General features: G+C 39.4%; 1 protein-coding gene across 11 annotated transcripts; it reads left to right on the top strand.

The window, feature by feature from the left end:
* Positions 1-3,099: 3,099 nt before the first annotated feature.
* LOC310899184 (protein FAM47E-like) lies at positions 3,100-15,116 on the top strand. 11 transcript variants are annotated; one of them, XM_083835294.1, is made up of 13 exons: positions 3,122-3,247; positions 3,488-3,561; positions 3,939-4,047; positions 4,128-4,272; positions 5,060-5,187; positions 5,746-5,873; positions 7,810-8,181; positions 10,346-10,504; positions 11,058-11,267; positions 12,612-12,764; positions 13,682-13,714; positions 14,036-14,113; positions 14,732-15,116. In XM_083835294.1, exons 7-13 carry the CDS (start codon positions 7,819-7,821, stop codon positions 14,867-14,869), a joined length of 1,134 nt encoding a protein of 377 aa, XP_083691420.1. In that variant the 5' UTR covers positions 3,122-3,247; positions 3,488-3,561; positions 3,939-4,047; positions 4,128-4,272; positions 5,060-5,187; positions 5,746-5,873; positions 7,810-7,818; the 3' UTR covers positions 14,870-15,116. The 11 variants fall into 11 exon arrangements, with proteins under 11 accessions (XP_083691418.1, XP_083691421.1, XP_083691415.1 ...); XM_083835292.1 differs by lacking the exon at positions 3,488-3,561 and having other exon boundaries at positions 3,100-3,247; positions 5,818-5,873; XM_083835295.1 differs by lacking the exon at positions 3,488-3,561 and having other exon boundaries at positions 3,100-3,247; positions 5,818-5,873; positions 7,757-8,181.
* Positions 15,117-16,439: the final 1,323 nt, after the last annotated feature.

Below are 16,439 nucleotides of genomic sequence, written 5' to 3'. Positions count from 1 at the left end.
GAAACACCTGACAATCAAAAAACATTTACAATATAGATATTAAACATTATACATCTATACAATATAAATAAGTACAATTTAGGCTTTGTTAGTAGTACAAACAGTAAATTCCCTTTCCTTACCTAGGATTTCAATTAAAATGACAAGCATGGAACAGAACAAATATTTATTCATGATGTTCAAAATGGAAGTTTTTCCTGTAATATTCTTGAATAATACCTCCTGGAGTCTGGAAAAAAAAAATCACTAGGGAAATATTTCCCAACATATAGTTATACTCAAGGCTTTTTCCTTTTTCCCCACCCCACACTTATTGGTCTGTAGTAACATCCTATTGTCTAAAGAGTAGGGACTTAACAGTCTGAAGGGAAAACCTAGTAGGCAGCTGACCTCATGGATTCCCTTTTCAAAGGAGCTGCTCAACTGTCATAAGAAAACGGGCTAAAACATTAGTTCAGTAGTTCCAGGGGAAAGGTTTGGCAGAAGCATGCAGATGAGATTGTTTCCCCCCATGCAGCCTGCTCCCTGCCCTCTGGAAAATGGTGGAAGGATTTGGGCAAGGAGGGGGGGCTAACTCTAACAGACCATATTTGAGTCAAGTCGGTCTCAGTTTAAGTAGAGCAAGAATAATTATTCTTCTGTATCAGTAGCACTCAGTTAAGACGCGAGGGCTCAGAACAGCTGATGACAGCTACAAACCCCAATTAATTTAACCAAACTAGGAGCAATAGGACATAGCTAAAAATCATGCGTGATCAAGTGCTGCTTATTCCCCACAGATCTTGCCTTTTCTTCTTCATCTGCCTGACTGGTCATACATGGACAATTATAGGCAGCTACCTAATCAGAGTGGAGTGAGTACTTGCTTACATTTCCTCCCTTTGCAGTAGCTGTTGGATTCAGGACTGCAGCCTGTAGGTGTGAGTCATTGCCCTTATGTTGTAGGGTAAGAGAGGACTCCTTAGGAGTGATACTGTCCCCTCCTGCACTAAGGAAGATTTTCTGCCATACAGCCACAATGTGTGCACAGAAGTGGTCAGCACTAAGTTGAGGCTTCACCCGAGGAAATGCATCATTTCAGTTCACCTTTTAAACAGTATAATAGGAACCTTAAGTTGTATTGCTATTTTTTCTTTCTATAACTATTTACACTGTAGTGCATTTATACTTACTTTACATAGTATCATTCACTTCCAAATTATGAAAGCATTTGTTTATGAAAGAACTGGTATCCAATAATTACTCTCATTATATACAAATAGATGTAAATTAATGACATGCATTTAGGGCTTAAACATGCCATTGTTAGGGCATCCAAAAGTATTGTTTCTTCTCCTTCAGAGTAACCCAAGGCTTTCTCAGTAAAAGGCTTTTAAGCATAGTGGTACCAATACAGCAGCCAGCTGTAGCCACTTAAGCATAGACTTACTAGTTAACAGAAGCCACTGCTTAAGGTTACACCTGTCTTCCCTGAAACCTTTAGAACAAGGGGATTTCAGTAGGAAGGACATCCATGCACAATGCCTGTTGGGACATGCAAGATGTAGCAGGCATCCCCAAGAGCCCAAATACTGAAAGTAAGGTAAAGTCCCAGCATTTGGTCAGAGAACCGTACAGAGCTGATGGGGAATTACATCCTAACTTCCTCTTGGCACAAGCACTAGACCTCCATAATGGTGGTCTAACAGGCCTCTTCTAGTTACTCATAGGAAGTCCCTCCACAAAGATAGCAAAGCATACACACCAGAAATAGAGTCCTTTTTTCCAATTAGGATTTACAGGACAATTTGTGTATCTCCTTCACTTACAACAAGTACAGATACTTGCTAGAGTATAGTCCGAGCCTGAAAGACTGGATGTTACCACCAGATACAGGGTAGTAGAGGTTAACTATCAAGTTTTTTTTGTTGCTCTAGCATGCTGACTAGAGCATAAGCAATGTGTTCTTCTTTTATGACAGCTGTCAAGAAATTTGTCTGCATCCAGGAGCTCTGAGTGAGCGTAGAAATAAGAATATAATCCACATGTGATCTGTTATCAGCTTTTGGAATAAACCAAGCTGCTTGTTATTCAGAAGTTACTAAATGCAATAATATTTCAAAAATGAAACTTATCTTTATTTTACTATTTTGTAATTAGCTTGATTATACCTTGATATGTTTAGTTTTCAGGTTCAGGCATCTTTGTGAGTTAAGATAGTGTTGTACTGAAATGGATGTGCTAGAGATGATTTTATCCTGCACCTTTGCTTACATGTTTTAGTCTCAATACTTTTAATCCATAGCTCATTAAGGATACAGAGTCCTCAAAAACAAAGTGAAGTTACATAGCTGTTCTAGAGGCTAGTAACTAGAAAGTCAGGAAGATTTAGTCTAATGTGGTCAGGGACAAGAGACATAGTTGAGTAAAACATAGCACCTTCTGCAAGTGTTAAGAACAACCCAATCAAGACAGTGCTTTATTTATACTCTCAGCATTCACAGAACAAGCTCTGAAAAACCACTTTTCTTTTTTCAGTATTTTTCAAAAAATAGTGTTATATCAAGAAGAAAGATATAATCTCTATAAAGAGCTCAAAATGCTGAAAAGCAACACAAGTTATTAGTTTAAGAACAGTATATTCACCTAACAAATACAGTAATGCATTTAAGAAATTGTTCTTTATAGATGAAGTGATTTTTATGCAAGAAAAATCTTGTTTCTTACATTTACTGTGTACTATTGTAAAGACAAAGAACTAATGCATAATTGCAACATCTTTAACAAAGCAACAGCCTGTTGATATTTTTTCTTAGAATTTTAACATTATGTTCATAGAGAACTTTATTATTATGCTCAGGATTTTCATAATAATAAAGTGAAAATTATTCTAGATATTTGACTTATATAGCAATTAAAAATAGAAATATTAAAAAATGCAAATTTTAAATGAAAAATAAAAGACCATTCCTTACTACTACTCCAAAATAACAACAACCACACACAGACAGACAGACAGACACACACAAAGACCACAGTGAGAGTATTTATAATCCAAGCCCTTTCCCTCTTGCATGCTGATTGGTCTAATTTTCATCACCTAATCAAGGCAGGAATTATTAAATTCACATGCGAAAACCCTCATCAGTTTGGCTAGTTTTTTTTTCTAGGAGAAAAAAAGTTTTTTTGTTTGAGGAAAGAAACAACAGTTTTATTTTCAGTATCTTTCAGGAGGTGGTTAGGGAGGTTATTATATGTATAATGTAAAGTAGGTTTACTTTAGTTAATTGTTACTTAGAAAATTCTGCTACATAAACTATTTGCTATTGTTAGAGGGAGAACTATTCACGTTATCTTTGTTCTGTGTTATACTTTCTAAACTGTGTACTTCTAAGCTCTATAGTTTTTTCATTTGAGCACTATGAGCTAAAATCTTTATTGCTATCTATTTTCTACAAGGTGGAGACTTTTTCTGTTTTTGAAAATACATTTTTTCATTTCTATGCAGAGCACGTGTGGATGAGTAGCTTTTAGCTCTGTTTTGCCCAGACCTAGATTTTTCTATTTTAGTGGGTTATTTAGGTCAGTACTCAACTATGTAAGAAATGCTTGTTTTCAATGCTGTATAAAAAACATTTCTGTACTGGGCTGCAACAACTGGCAAAGTAGAAAAACATTGCTGTCCTTGCTGTAGTCAGTCTACAAATTTTCATATCCCATAGGATTTGTAGGGTTTAAGTAGTGTTCGTTGAAAATCTGGGAGGTTTCACTTAAACAAAATACTATAGTACTTTTGCTATTATATTTCATATTATATTTCAATGACATTTAAATTTATGGTGTTCAGTTCTTGCAGGGACCTTGTCTTCCTGGTCTTGGGTTTGTCTTTTTGTTTTAATTGAGAACAGCAGCCACAAATGAGTTTGTACTAATCACAGTTCATTGTCTTGAAACTGCAGTTGGTCAGGCTGTGCTTCCCAGGGACTCTGCTTCTCAGCTGTACCATATGCTTCTGAAAAAGTTTCTACTCTTCACCTGATGGATGGACAGGAGAGAAGCAAAGTCCTTGTAAGATGACAGGAGTAACATAAAAATTATATTGGACCTTTTAATAGAGGGAGAGTTAATTTAGGAATTCTGTCTTGCAGTACCTGCACTTTGGTCATCTGTGATTACAATACACCTGTTAAAATAAACTAGTGAACTTAGAGCATCAGGCTATAGATAAAGCCTTCAAAAGCCATACTAGTGGTACCTGTATCTATAAAGGAGAGATGTATGTTGCATGCATAGGTAGGTACATCAGACGTTTGCCAGACAAAATGTGCCAGGTGTTTTCTTCAGTGGGGTTCAGTCACTTTGGGATACACATTCAGCTAGTATTAGCCCATTATTATAATAGACCATTGGTGCAGAGTGAAAAGGAGGCTTAGTAACATTAAGTACAGACAAAGAAATAGGATTTGTTGTTGAAGGGAAACTGTACCAACACGGTAGCTAAAATCAAACTTTAACAAATACGTTGAAAGTGATCTATAGCATAGCAGGACAAGCTACTGTTTGTATTCAAACCAAAATGATAGTCTGGCCTTAATATTGAGTGAGCGCTCCAGAAACAGAGGTCTGCTTGAGAAAACATTTCTTAGTCCATTAACTAATATTATGTTACTGTTTTACTGTCTCCTCATACAGCATCTGTCTACATTTTAAAAGATATCCTAGCAGTATCTTAAAGACATGGATCCAGCACAAATTTTTTTCCTGTTATTGTCTCAAACTAGAAAATGAAGAAAGATGTAAATGCATTGTTCCAGTAGCAAGAGCCAAAACCCCTCACACAATATTTGCAAAGGCAGCTACATCTGTTGCATGCTTCCCTGACAGGAGCTTCCAAGTTCTTCCTGCCCCAATACTGCCCCTTCACTGCTGCTGGGTGGGAGAATAATCCAGCTAAATACCACTTGGCCAGGAGCTAAGTATGGCTGTGAGAGAGATGGCAGTGTTGTGGAATGGGGCTTTGTCATGATTTGGGTGCACAGCTGGGAGGATGTTTTCACTTGGCTTCTGATTTTTTTTGTAGATTAAAGGGACACTGGCTGAAAGTGAGTACAACCTCGAGAGCAGCAGCAGGAGCACCTGCTCACTGTGCAGTTGGACTTTGATTTTTACTGGCCCTGTCTCTGTACTTATCCAAACTTACAGGCAAAGGTGAGTCTGAAGGCTGAGCTATGTTTAATGACATTGGCCAGGCTTGATTCTGTACATGTCTTGAAAGTGTCTCTAGATATCAGCAGAATTCTCTGGGAAACGTGTATTTTACAAGATGTATAATCTGTGTCTTTACTCAAAAGCACAAGAAGTTAAGTGACACACTTGGCCCACGTTTGCTTCTTATGTTTTTCTTGAACAAAGTTAATGAACACTTAAGTAAAGGCACACTGAACAGTGTATTGTATCATGTTTCATCAGCAGTAAAGATTTTTGACTGTTCCATTCCTGAATAAGTACTGGTGTTAAAAAGATCAAGATATATGTTGTGACAAAACACAATTTTGCTTTAATTCAAGTTTTTCCTCTAAAGTCCCTAGTAGCTCTGTATATCTCTCTGTGAAAAAAATCTTTGTTGTAGGCAGACAGTCGTGGATCTGGTTTCCGCAACAACCATCTTGAAACATGCCTAGGGTATTACGCCAGCAGGGGCTTGAAACTAGTGCCTCATCTGATGTAATACTACAGAAGTCTTAACTTTTGCATGTTTTCATGTAGGTTTTTAAGATTTTCTGGAGATTTCCTTGCAGAGTGATGTTGAATTAGCCTACTTTACACCTTGTATTGCAGAGGAAGATGCCATTTTTGCCTAGGGTATCTTCACAGTCAGAGCTGTAAAATATCAGGTATGTGCTTTTCTCTTTACAGTTCTTGTAATACTTAATGGTACTTTCTTAGAACACGTTTTGTACAGGGTTACTCAGGGGTTTCTTTGTCTAGAGGCATTTGCTATCACAAGTGAATAGCACTGATTATCTCTGAAGCAAACTTTTTATGGCGTTCTGTACTGTTATGCCTTAGCAAGCAAGGACAGTATTGCTAAGGCACTGAAAGTAGCCATTTAAATAGTTTGTCATTTGCTACTGACACAATCATTGAAGCAAGCCAATACAGGTAAGCATGAAACTAACCACATGAGTACAATGAGCAGTTTGACCTGGTAGCACCATGTACGGTTTAAAACGTGAAATCTAGGTGAAAAAAAGATTTCTGTAGACATGAAAGCAAGACAAGAGTGAATTACAGCCCATCAAAACATGGGCAGGCTGGGCTGAAGGAATAGATTATTTTGTCTTAGAAATCCAGTGTGGTCTCCATGTCTCAACTCTACAGCTGCTGGAAGAAAGTGAAGTAGGAGTGCAATGACCTTCTTTGGTCTGACTGCTCCTGTGGAGGTAGCTGGGGTGGCATTTTCTCTGGCAGCATTTGGAGGCTCTGTTTAGCACTTTGACCTGGAGCAACTGTGAAAACTGCTCATCTGTGCAGTACAGCTGAAAATGTTTGGATCTGGCTTTGTATCACTAGAAACATCCAAACTAGCTCATGCATGGCTTTGTGGTGGCACTTGAATATTTGCTGTAAATAGACATCCTTCCCAGCTGCTGAATGATTTGGCAGAGGAAAAAAAATGCCCTGCTAGCATCCAGAGAGTAAGTAAAACCAAGAGCAAAGCATAATGAGGATGTATTTTGTGTGACATAGTGAAACTGAAGTAGCATCAACACCTGTACCAATACCTGGTACGTGCAGAATGCTGGAGGTTTAGTGATGCTTATCTTGTTTTATTCCATTTGCTTTGGAGCAGTCTTTACCATAGTGCAGACAATGTTTTTCTTGTGAAGACAGACGGTAAAGACTATGTCACTACTTTATTGTGCTCAATTTAATCCCTGATTAAAAAGGATTAAAATGTTTCATAATGCTGAATCACCTTGTTACTGTGCTTGTAAAGTTCAAAAAGTATTTGAAGAAGTGAACTGCTGCTACCTGGCAGCTAATGCAGCTTCTGACCCTTGTAGCAAACAGTCAGGGACTCCCAATCCAGTTTGCTTGTTCAGTGCTGGCATGATTCCCCTCCTGCAACAACCCAAACCTCCTCGGAAACTGCAGGTTGGGCAATTGAAAATGTGGATTGGTTTAGCCACCAACTTCTACCTCTCTGAAACTGCCAAAACTATTTTGCTCAAAATATTCATTTAGTAGGCCACCAATGAGAGATTTCATGTGGAATGGATGAAAGTTGGAAAAGTTAGTGATCTGAAATGAGGCAGAATAAGGGCATTCTCTACTGGACGTTTGGCTACAAATGCTTGATGGAAGGATCTGCTGTCAGAAAATGCTGTCCTGGATCATGTCTTAATCATGACAGTTTTATCAAAACCTTATTTTGGCTATGATTCTGACTACATACACGGTATAACACAATTTACAGTGTAATGGTGGGAACAGTCAAAACTAAGCTTTAAAATATTTTCATGTTGATGGTGTTGAAGTAAGCTCTATAACATCATGACTTTTTTTATTTAAAAATAAATTTCTGAAATGCCAGAAATTTCTGTGAGTGGGCAACTCTGTTGTTTGACAGTTGTTCAGTTATACAGAATAAGTCAGTGTTTTATAAGCTTTTTTCCAAAGCTGAATAGTAACAAAAAGATGGCTAGTATGGGTAAGCATGCTTGGAGCAGAATATCCCTTTTTACTTTCAGTGTACTCCTGTCTTTTTCATTAGAACCCAGCCTCTGAAAGCTGGATTCTTTGTAAGCAAATGCAATTTGCTTACAGAAAGGAGAAATGTCTTACAACAACTTCCGAGAAAGCAAACTGTGGCTCTCAGACTCCCTTAATGGCCAGCGCTGGATATTCCTGAGAAAAGGCCTAGATGACTTCCGAGATGGCTTTCCCCCTTCATCTGATAACATGATTGTGTATGGTAAAAAGCGTCCTGTCTCAATTATCGTGAAAAACAGCACAGGGAACTCTTCATACACAGCTCCAGGGAAGAAAAGCAAGAAGTGCACCAAAACACAGATTTATCTTTCCAAGCTCAGCCCTCTGCAGCAAGCCAGGAGGGATTACGTTGCACAGATAGAGCACTGCCTGAAACGGCATCCCACAGTGCTCTGCCCACATTTGGAAAAAAGTAGTTCCCCAAAGGTAATGATTTTTGTAACCGTGGTTATACAGATTCTTCAGAAAATTGAAATGGGAAAATAATCTAACTGATGACTATTTTCAATTAACAACAACAAAAATAAATCCACCACCTCTTTCTTTCCATAGTAAAAACAAAGCAAGTGATATCAAAGGTAGCTTAGATTTAGACAGTAGGTCCAGATTGTCAGCAAGTAATTCGCAGAACACTGTTATAAACAGGCTGAGAAATTGAGTGCCTGCCTTCACAGATTACAGAACATCTTATCTGTTAGGCTATCACCAGGCACTGACGCAAATGGATGCTATGGGGCAGGAAGCAAGTCTAATCAAAATTGAAAAGTTATCTGTGCTCAAGATAGTTGGGTATAATCTCATTACTTTTATTTTTCAGCCTGTTTACAGAAGCTTATCTCTTTTCCCAGCCCCTGGTTCTTCAAATTTCTCTCCTTCATGCAAGCAAAAGGCAGCAGATAGTTCTCTTGTCTGTCTCGGAGTTTTCAGAACTTGGTTATTTGGATATTGCAAACAGAGGACTGTGACCAAACACAGTGGGAGAATTGGGCTTTTCACTTCTAGTACTTCACAAAAGGAACAGGGGAGAGCTGGGAGACTGTGTTGGAAAGGGCAGACTTCATACTACAGTATAAGGGGACACTGGGTATCGAGCACCTTTGTCTGTATTGCTGTTTAGGCTGTTCCAGGGGTTTATACTAACCTAAGCTTGGATGCGGTACGATGCTGAAGGATGGATTCATTGAGAGAAACCTTAGAGTTTACAAAAGGGAATTGGGTCTCTGTTCTGTAAGATTATGCAACAGCAGAGCTCTCCCTGATCCCTGGCTGCTATTACCAGGGGAATGGAACATGAAACACGGGGTTGTCCTGAAGGGAAGAAACTTAAAATCAGCTGAAATAAAATCTTATATGTAGTACAGCAGATTGCCATAGGAGATGGCCGAGACCAGAAATTCAGCATGATTCAGAGGTTTGGCAAGCAGCCTGAGTTGCAATTAATACTTTAGAGATTTTGAAAAAAAAAAAAAAAGAAAAAAAAGGTCTCTTAACTTGAAGCTTCCGCACTATGAACAGCCTTAACTGCTAGAAAGCTTCCAGAGACTTGTATGTTGCACAGTCCTTCACACAGCCCCCAAGAGCAATTCATCCAATGAGGTTTATTTGAACAGATACTCTCCCTTTGCTTGGCTTGCAGCTCTTCAAAGAGGTTGCTGGTGTCCTAGGTCCTGAAATCCTTTTTAAGAGTAAGGCTGGATACAATGACTATCAATGGGAGACCCGAACTCAGGAGGTGCAGCATCATATGGAGGACAAGCAAATGAAAGTAACGGGTTGCAAGAAGCTAGTACAGTGAGTATAGGACAAGATGAAAAGAGCAATACAAATGGCTCTGGATATTCCATATCTGAAATCAGATGTGTGGAAAGAGGAAACTCAGGTGCCTATGAACAGGCTCGTTTACAATTTGAACCAGACAAAGACAAACTCACTATAGCAAGCCTTCTCAGCTAGTGCTGATGAACTTAACATACAATAATTTGCTCGCTGTTTCTGTCTTAGATTCAGTGTTCCTATGAGCATTTTCTGAAAATTTTCCTCTTCACCCAGCCCTTTTGCCCAAAATCTGTCATGGGGGTGGTTTCCATCAAGATAGGTTCCTTTGTCTTCCTCAGTGATAGTAATGATAAATTGATATCTCACAACCTGTTCAGAGACTGGTCAGGATTAGTTCTGGGTGTTAAACTGTAAGGAGTCAGCCTCACTGCTGGTTAATTTTTACAGTCTGAGTCAGCTGAGAAAAAATATAATCAGTCTCATTTTATGCTTCCCCAGGCCCTTTTAGTGATGACATAAAGGCATGTGATGGGCACCATATAGAGCTGTACGCTTCCATTTTTAAGAGTTTTCTATTTTGAAAATGGCAAATTATTTCCCAAGTCTTGCTTCCAAACCTTGACTGTCTTGCTAGACATATCAGGTGTGGCCAAACTGATCTTTACAACTAGTTCAAGTTGCTCAGACTATTCCTGGCCAAAATCATGTCATGTCTGGTGGTAAACTGCACCGTTTGTGATTCAAAGGCATATGCCTGTTGTCTACAGCTATTGCTGCAGCTAATCAAAGGATGTTTCACATGTTATTGCTTTAGTACTGCAGCAGCAAGGAGTCTCTGGGCAAAAAAGCACGTACCTCGCTTTCTAAGAAGAAGGTAACAGAAGGAGGAAAAGTCACACAGAGTCACTTAGCTCCATTTGATGAACACACAAAGCGAGTAACCAAGCATTTTTGTGACTGGCTTATGTCTTTGGTAAGTAAAAAGAAACTGCCACCATCTGTTCTCTTTCATACTAAAAACCTAATTACTGTGTTCAGGGCAAATGTCTTTAGATTTGAAAAGTAAAAATATGACTCAGGGTATGTGCATACAGGAGCCAAAGTCAGAAACAAGAAATCTTGTTTCTGACTCCCAGCTCTGTTGTGTCATGCCTACCAGGGCTCAGTCCTTTGAAATTTAAAGCAAAGAATGAGTATCTTCATACAAAAATACTGTTAAGTTAAGCTTGCTTCAGAAAGATTTTCCAGGGGATCCATCTCTGTTCAAGCTACTATTTAACTGTCTCACCTGGGAGAAGTCCCTATATATCTGAAATGGATACAGTAATTCATGTCTTTGCTCCTAACTGACTTTGTGCTTGCATCGTCACAGTGATGCAAATAGCAAGTGTATGTGTAGATAAGCTGAAACTAACCCTGGTTTTAATTGTACTTATAGATAGGAATGGTGGCAGGAAGGAAATACATGGAAGAAAAAAATATTTCCCCCCTGCCACTCTGAGATTGTTTTGATTTCGTTGTGCCAGGGAGGTGGGAACTGCGGTATTGATGAAGATGCACTTAAGAGTTTGCTCCACCCCAGCAGTGAAAGTAAGGAGGCCAGCCTCCTTACACCTTTCTGTGCAGCGAAACTCAATGATGGGCAAGCAGACCAGTCGGGAAAACAGGAGATTTCACCTCTCAAGTTTGCTGTCAGGAGTTCTCATCATCTAGGTTGCCTGCCCTGCCAAGTTAAGGTAAAAGAGCCCACATTTACATTTGATAGAATCATAATCATAGAATGGTTTGGGTTGGAAGGGACATTAAAGATCATCCAGTTGCAACCCCCTGCCACGGGCAGGGATGCTACCTGCTAAATCAGGTTGTTCAGGGTCTCATCCAACCTAGTCTTGAACCTCTCCAAGGGTGGGGCATCCACAGCTTCTCTGGGCAACCTGTTCCAGTGCCTCACCACCCTCAGAGTAAAGAATTTCCTCCTAACATCAAATCTAGTTTAAAGTTTAGTTTAAAACCATTCCCCCTCGTTATTTCACTGAGCCAAAAGTCTTTGCAAAAGTCTGTTTGGGATGGCTTGTGGTGGAGACTGCTGGAGTTGAGGATGGAGTTTTGTTTTCACAAGTACTGATAATTCTCTATACGCTTATCTCAAGAACTCAGAGTGTAGTTAAAAATGAGCTCTTTAATAGCAGTTACTTTTTGCAAGCAGCAGGGAAGTAAAATAGGAGAATGAGAACTAAGAGTACTATTTAAGGCCTGACCTTTTTGCTGGTCAAACTGTAGAGAATTCTCAGCAGTTTTGCTTGTACCCAAAGTCAGTGAAATCAATGGAAGAACACAGCTTGGATCAAGTTAAGCAGGCCATGCCTGATACACCTCAGAAGCAGTTTGTTAGGTGTTAGTTACACTTGGAACCCCTAATCTTTTCATGGTGGAGGTGTAAACAATTGGAGGAAACTAGCTAAGTACAATGATCTTCCAGTCCCTACCTTTCCTGTTACCTGCTTTTCTTGCTGTACTTTCTTTTAATCATTATTAACAGACAAGGGCTATATGCAGCTGAGGTAAAAACTTGAGGAGGATCTAAGGGAAAGCCTCTGCTGGGGGATTTTAGGTAAGTGGTTGAAATTGGACCAATTTTGTCTTAAACTGAAAGCTTGCCATTTCTCTAACCTTATAGTTAGTTTGGTCACTGTGTTCAGAAATTCTGTTTTGAAATAGAAAAAGAATTTATCATACTCTGACTCCCAAAGTCTAAACCTCACAGACCTCCTTCCCAAGTTTTCCACAAAACAAATCAGTTAAATAAACAAGTAGTGGCCAGGTGACTTGAGGCTAGTGATTCCCAGTAGCAGCTTGTAATACTGTTTACCTTTGTGGGGAAAAAGAAAAAAAAAATGCTAGTCAGGTTTTGTCATCAGCCATCAAAATTTGTATTACAGAGTTTAGGGTATGGGATTATCCCTGGTAGACTCTTCAGAGATGGTATGCAGGTTCTGGGACAGTGATAGTGTCTTTACTTCCTGTGGCTTAAGGGAAAAATGTCAATGTGATGAAACAAAACTGCATTAGTATTTTTGCAGATCCCTTACCAACCGAAAAGGGAGAAGATCAGATACGGAGCGTGGTATCTTGACCCCAAAACATGGAGAAAAGAGATAGTGAATAAACCATTAGAAGCTCCAGAGGAAGCAATAAATAACCTCAGGAATGCAAAGCATCATTTGAGTAAAAAGGTACCATGAATGTAAAACTGATGGCTTTCTTTTGTGACATTGCTACAAGAGAGCTTATGTTATGATGGGAACATCTCTGAATAATGTGGAACAAATGTGGAACAGACCATATTATCCAAGCAGAGATAACTGTGGTTCAAACAGGCTCATTGATGTGAATGATTAGGCTGTAACTTTATGGCACCTACATGTGAGCAATAGCTCTAGAAGGTGAATGAGCACAGATCAGGATTTTGTTGAAAGATTTTCTTTTTAGGTCTAGTTCCTTCAATACAGTTGATGCACATGCATACATTTTGGCCACATATGGCAGAAGACAATGAATTGGCATTCTAGAGCAATGGAGGGTGTTTTTATCTTTGTTTTGTAATAGCGAAATACCTGCCTTTACAAAGGAGCTGGATTCAGCTGTGGTAGTTTGCCTACCCAAAATATTTTATGGAGGGATGGGACATAAAGGTTACTAGCATTCTGCTTTGGGATTTTCAGGTTATAGGAGGAGTAGGAAGAGCAGGTAGGCTTTTTTTTTTTTTCCCCAATTGCTACGTTTATCTAGATGTAGGTTTAGTTTCCTCTGTTTAAAAAAAAAAAGTCTATTCCATCTCCATTCTTGCTGCATGCACAAAGGGAAGACATTGTTCATGCTCTAGAGGGCACTCCTTCCAAAGGTAAAGCTGAGTTGTACATGACTAACACCATGCCCTGTGCAAGGGGCTGGTGAGCTGGATGACAAGTGCCACTACTGTTGTCTTATGAAGAAATGCTGTCTGTAAGACAAAGGAGAGTTTTCGCAGAAAGGATGCCTGGGAACAGCTGAGTCAAAAGAACACCAAGACAAAGGTCATGGTTTTGTTAATACTGTCTAAAATTAAAGGTCAACTTTATGGTTGGATGGGTGACCACCTCATTTTGTCCAGGTACTCCTGGGAATGTATCAACGACCACTGAAGGTAGGTGTATTTATTGCATTATAGAGTAACTCTTGCTACCTTCATTAGCAAAAGTGCTGAGGGGAAATGGCTTTATGTAGCATGGGACATCTGATTTACAGGATCACAGGTTATAACTTACTAAAAACCACTTCAAATTCATGAAGCAACCTCATTTCTTTCAAAAGAACAAAGATATAGCTCTTGGTAGATAAAATATTTATTGGTTAGATTAGCTATAACAGCTGGAGGGATGCACACTGTAGTTTATTTAGAATAGTGGAACCTAGACTTAAAAATGAATTTTGAATGTTTTTTAATCTACTTTGGAAATTAATTTAGGAGATGGAAGTTGCACAGCTCCACAGCACACAGGCCTTTAAGGAGTTCCTGGAGAGAAAGGGCTACCAAAAGCCTCAGGTGAGTCATGAGAATCTGTTAATGTCTGTGCCTCCATTTTATTGTGCTTGTGGTTATTGCTGTGTCATCCCAAGGTCCTGGCTGTAAAACTACCTAGATCAGGGCCTCGTGGTTCCCCTCTCTCCTGTGTGCTGGAGCTTTTGGAGGGGAGGGACTCACAGACAGCAGAATGCAGCCAGGGGCTCAGTTCAGCAGGGGAACTTTAAAGTGATGCTGGGATCCCCCCGTTTAGGCTTAGCCTGAAGGACCCTGTAGCAGGACTCAGTGCTATGTCAGCAGCAAGTGAACAGTTATTTTGATGTACAATTGTAACTCACGTAGCTTTTCAGCTTAATGTGGCTGAGGCACTTTCAAAGGTGCCATCAGCAGCATGTGCAGAAGCCAATGATTTGTGTTAAGTGTGGGAATGAAAAAGGCTTTTAATTCTCAGAAGGCCCATTAAGGGATTTCACAGCATTTGGTTTAATACTGTAAGCAACAGCTGCAGCTATGAGCAATGTGTTCACTGGCTTTTTGACTCTTTCCCTTTACATGTTTTTACCTTTTTTTTCAGTTTCTCTCCAGTAAGTGTTGCTTCAGTCTGTTAATCATGCATACATGCTTAATCTTTTGTTTCAGTTCCTTCTGAAAATGCTGGCTGGGGGAAATGATAGTGGAGCTCAGGAGAAGACATCCAAATCTTCCAAGAAATGGTGTCCAGAGAGAAACGACAAAATCAGAGAAAGTTCTTCCACTACTGTTAATACAGATTTCTAAATTCTCTTAAAATGAACAAGCTAGTAGCTGAGCTGTTCCTAAAAATGCTCTTATATTAGAGTAAACTTAAAGATAGCTTTGAGTTTCTTCTGAAGTGGCCAGATTGAAGATCTTATTTGTACTACCGAATTGTAAGCATAAACTACATAGCGAGCTTGGTAGTGCTTCAGCCTGCCTAAAAGGCACTCGAGATGTCTTGTGTGCTTTAACATACTGGCTTTATTAAAGATCCTGGGCTACAATCGAATTTTTGGTTTTTAATTATCCACATTGTGCCTACTGCTTTACAGAATATAAGTAAATAATTTCTGTGAAATCTTTAAATTATATCTGGCAGCAATCTTTTTAACCACTGAAAAAAAACACAAGCCTTCCATCTGAGAGAACGGTACTGCTTTGTACACTGCAGAATGATTCCTGCATGGACGAACCTTGCACTAACAAAAGCAGTGTTAATATAGGAAGGCTGCTAAAAATCATAGCCTGTCATCTGTTTGTATACCACAAATACCTAATAAAGACAACTCAAACCCATTCTTGCATAGAACCATTAATTCCTGGTTCATCCTGTATACCCTAGGGGAGGAGAGAAAACACTTCTTTCAGCAGGGATGACCAGACCTCACTTTTATTTTACTGTCCTCATCTTTCAGGTAAGAATATAGAGCCTGACTGTTTATTGCTTTGAGCTATCACTTAAAATTTGTCTAACACAATTGAGTAACAAAGGGTGAGCAAGGCTGTCAGTTTTGGACTCTCCCTCTCAGAAAATATATGGAGAATTAATCCTGCTTTATTAGAAAGCTCAGTAGCATGTGGACTCTGCTGCCTTTTTTCTTATTTCCCACTGACTGCTCTGAGATCATCAAAGCAAGTATTTGTTCACAGCTGCTTAGACCATGTTCTGTGCTTTGATTTCCTTTTCCTTGAATGCCTTTTGTGAGTCTCTTCTGCTGCCATTGTTGGACTCCCAAGATGTGCTGCAGCGTGATTTCCAGTGGTCCATCCTGTTGTAAGTAAATATCTATCTCCTACAGCCTCTACAAGGTCAGCACCGGGCTGTTTGCTAGTGAGCAGGAGTTCCAGGTGCATGGGTTTGAAGGACCAGTGGCTAATACCCATTGACTAATATGCGAGGTATTCGAGGGAGGTTAACTAGTTACCTCAAATACTTCTGTCCATTAGGTATTTGTAGGATACTACATGCTGGAGGATTTTTCGACATGTTTGATGTAGTTGTGTCCTGGTGTGACAAGACCTGCTTCTGTGTTGACAAAGTGCTTCACCAGCTCTGGGCCACGTAGATCTAAAGTCTGTTAACACAAGCCAACTTCTGAATATATCTGCTATGGTTCTGTGTCCATGTGTTACACATAATTTTCCTTAGAGGCAAATGTTATGTGTGTTCATTTTCTTCATGGCAGTCTTTTGGACTTTGTTACAACAGTATTTGAGCATTTTGATGCCTTAAATCTATTTACCAGCAGCCCTATGAGAATGAATTGTATGTTCAGCTCTGTTTTAGCGAAGAAAAGCTAGTCCTACAAAGGAGATGACGTTGGTGCCTGTT

The sequence above is a fragment of the Anser anser genome (assembly GCF_964211835.1).
Source record: "Anser anser genome assembly, chromosome: 4".
Classification (NCBI taxonomy): Eukaryota; Metazoa; Chordata; class Aves; order Anseriformes; family Anatidae; genus Anser; species Anser anser.
The sequence above is the reverse complement of the archived record's forward strand: the minus strand, read 5'-3'. Positions and strand labels throughout refer to the sequence as shown.

Coding starts and splice junctions, on each gene's coding strand:
- LOC310899184 (XM_083835292.1), top strand. CDS start 7,819: ATGTCTTACAACAACTTCCGAGAAAGCAAACTGTGGCTCTCAGACTCC. Junction 10,505..11,057: donor GTGACTGGCTTATGTCTTTG/GTAAGTAAAAAG, acceptor TCGTTGTGCCAG/GGAGGTGGGAACTGCGGTAT. Junction 11,268..12,611: donor GCCTGCCCTGCCAAGTTAAG/GTAAAAGAGCCC, acceptor GTATTTTTGCAG/ATCCCTTACCAACCGAAAAG.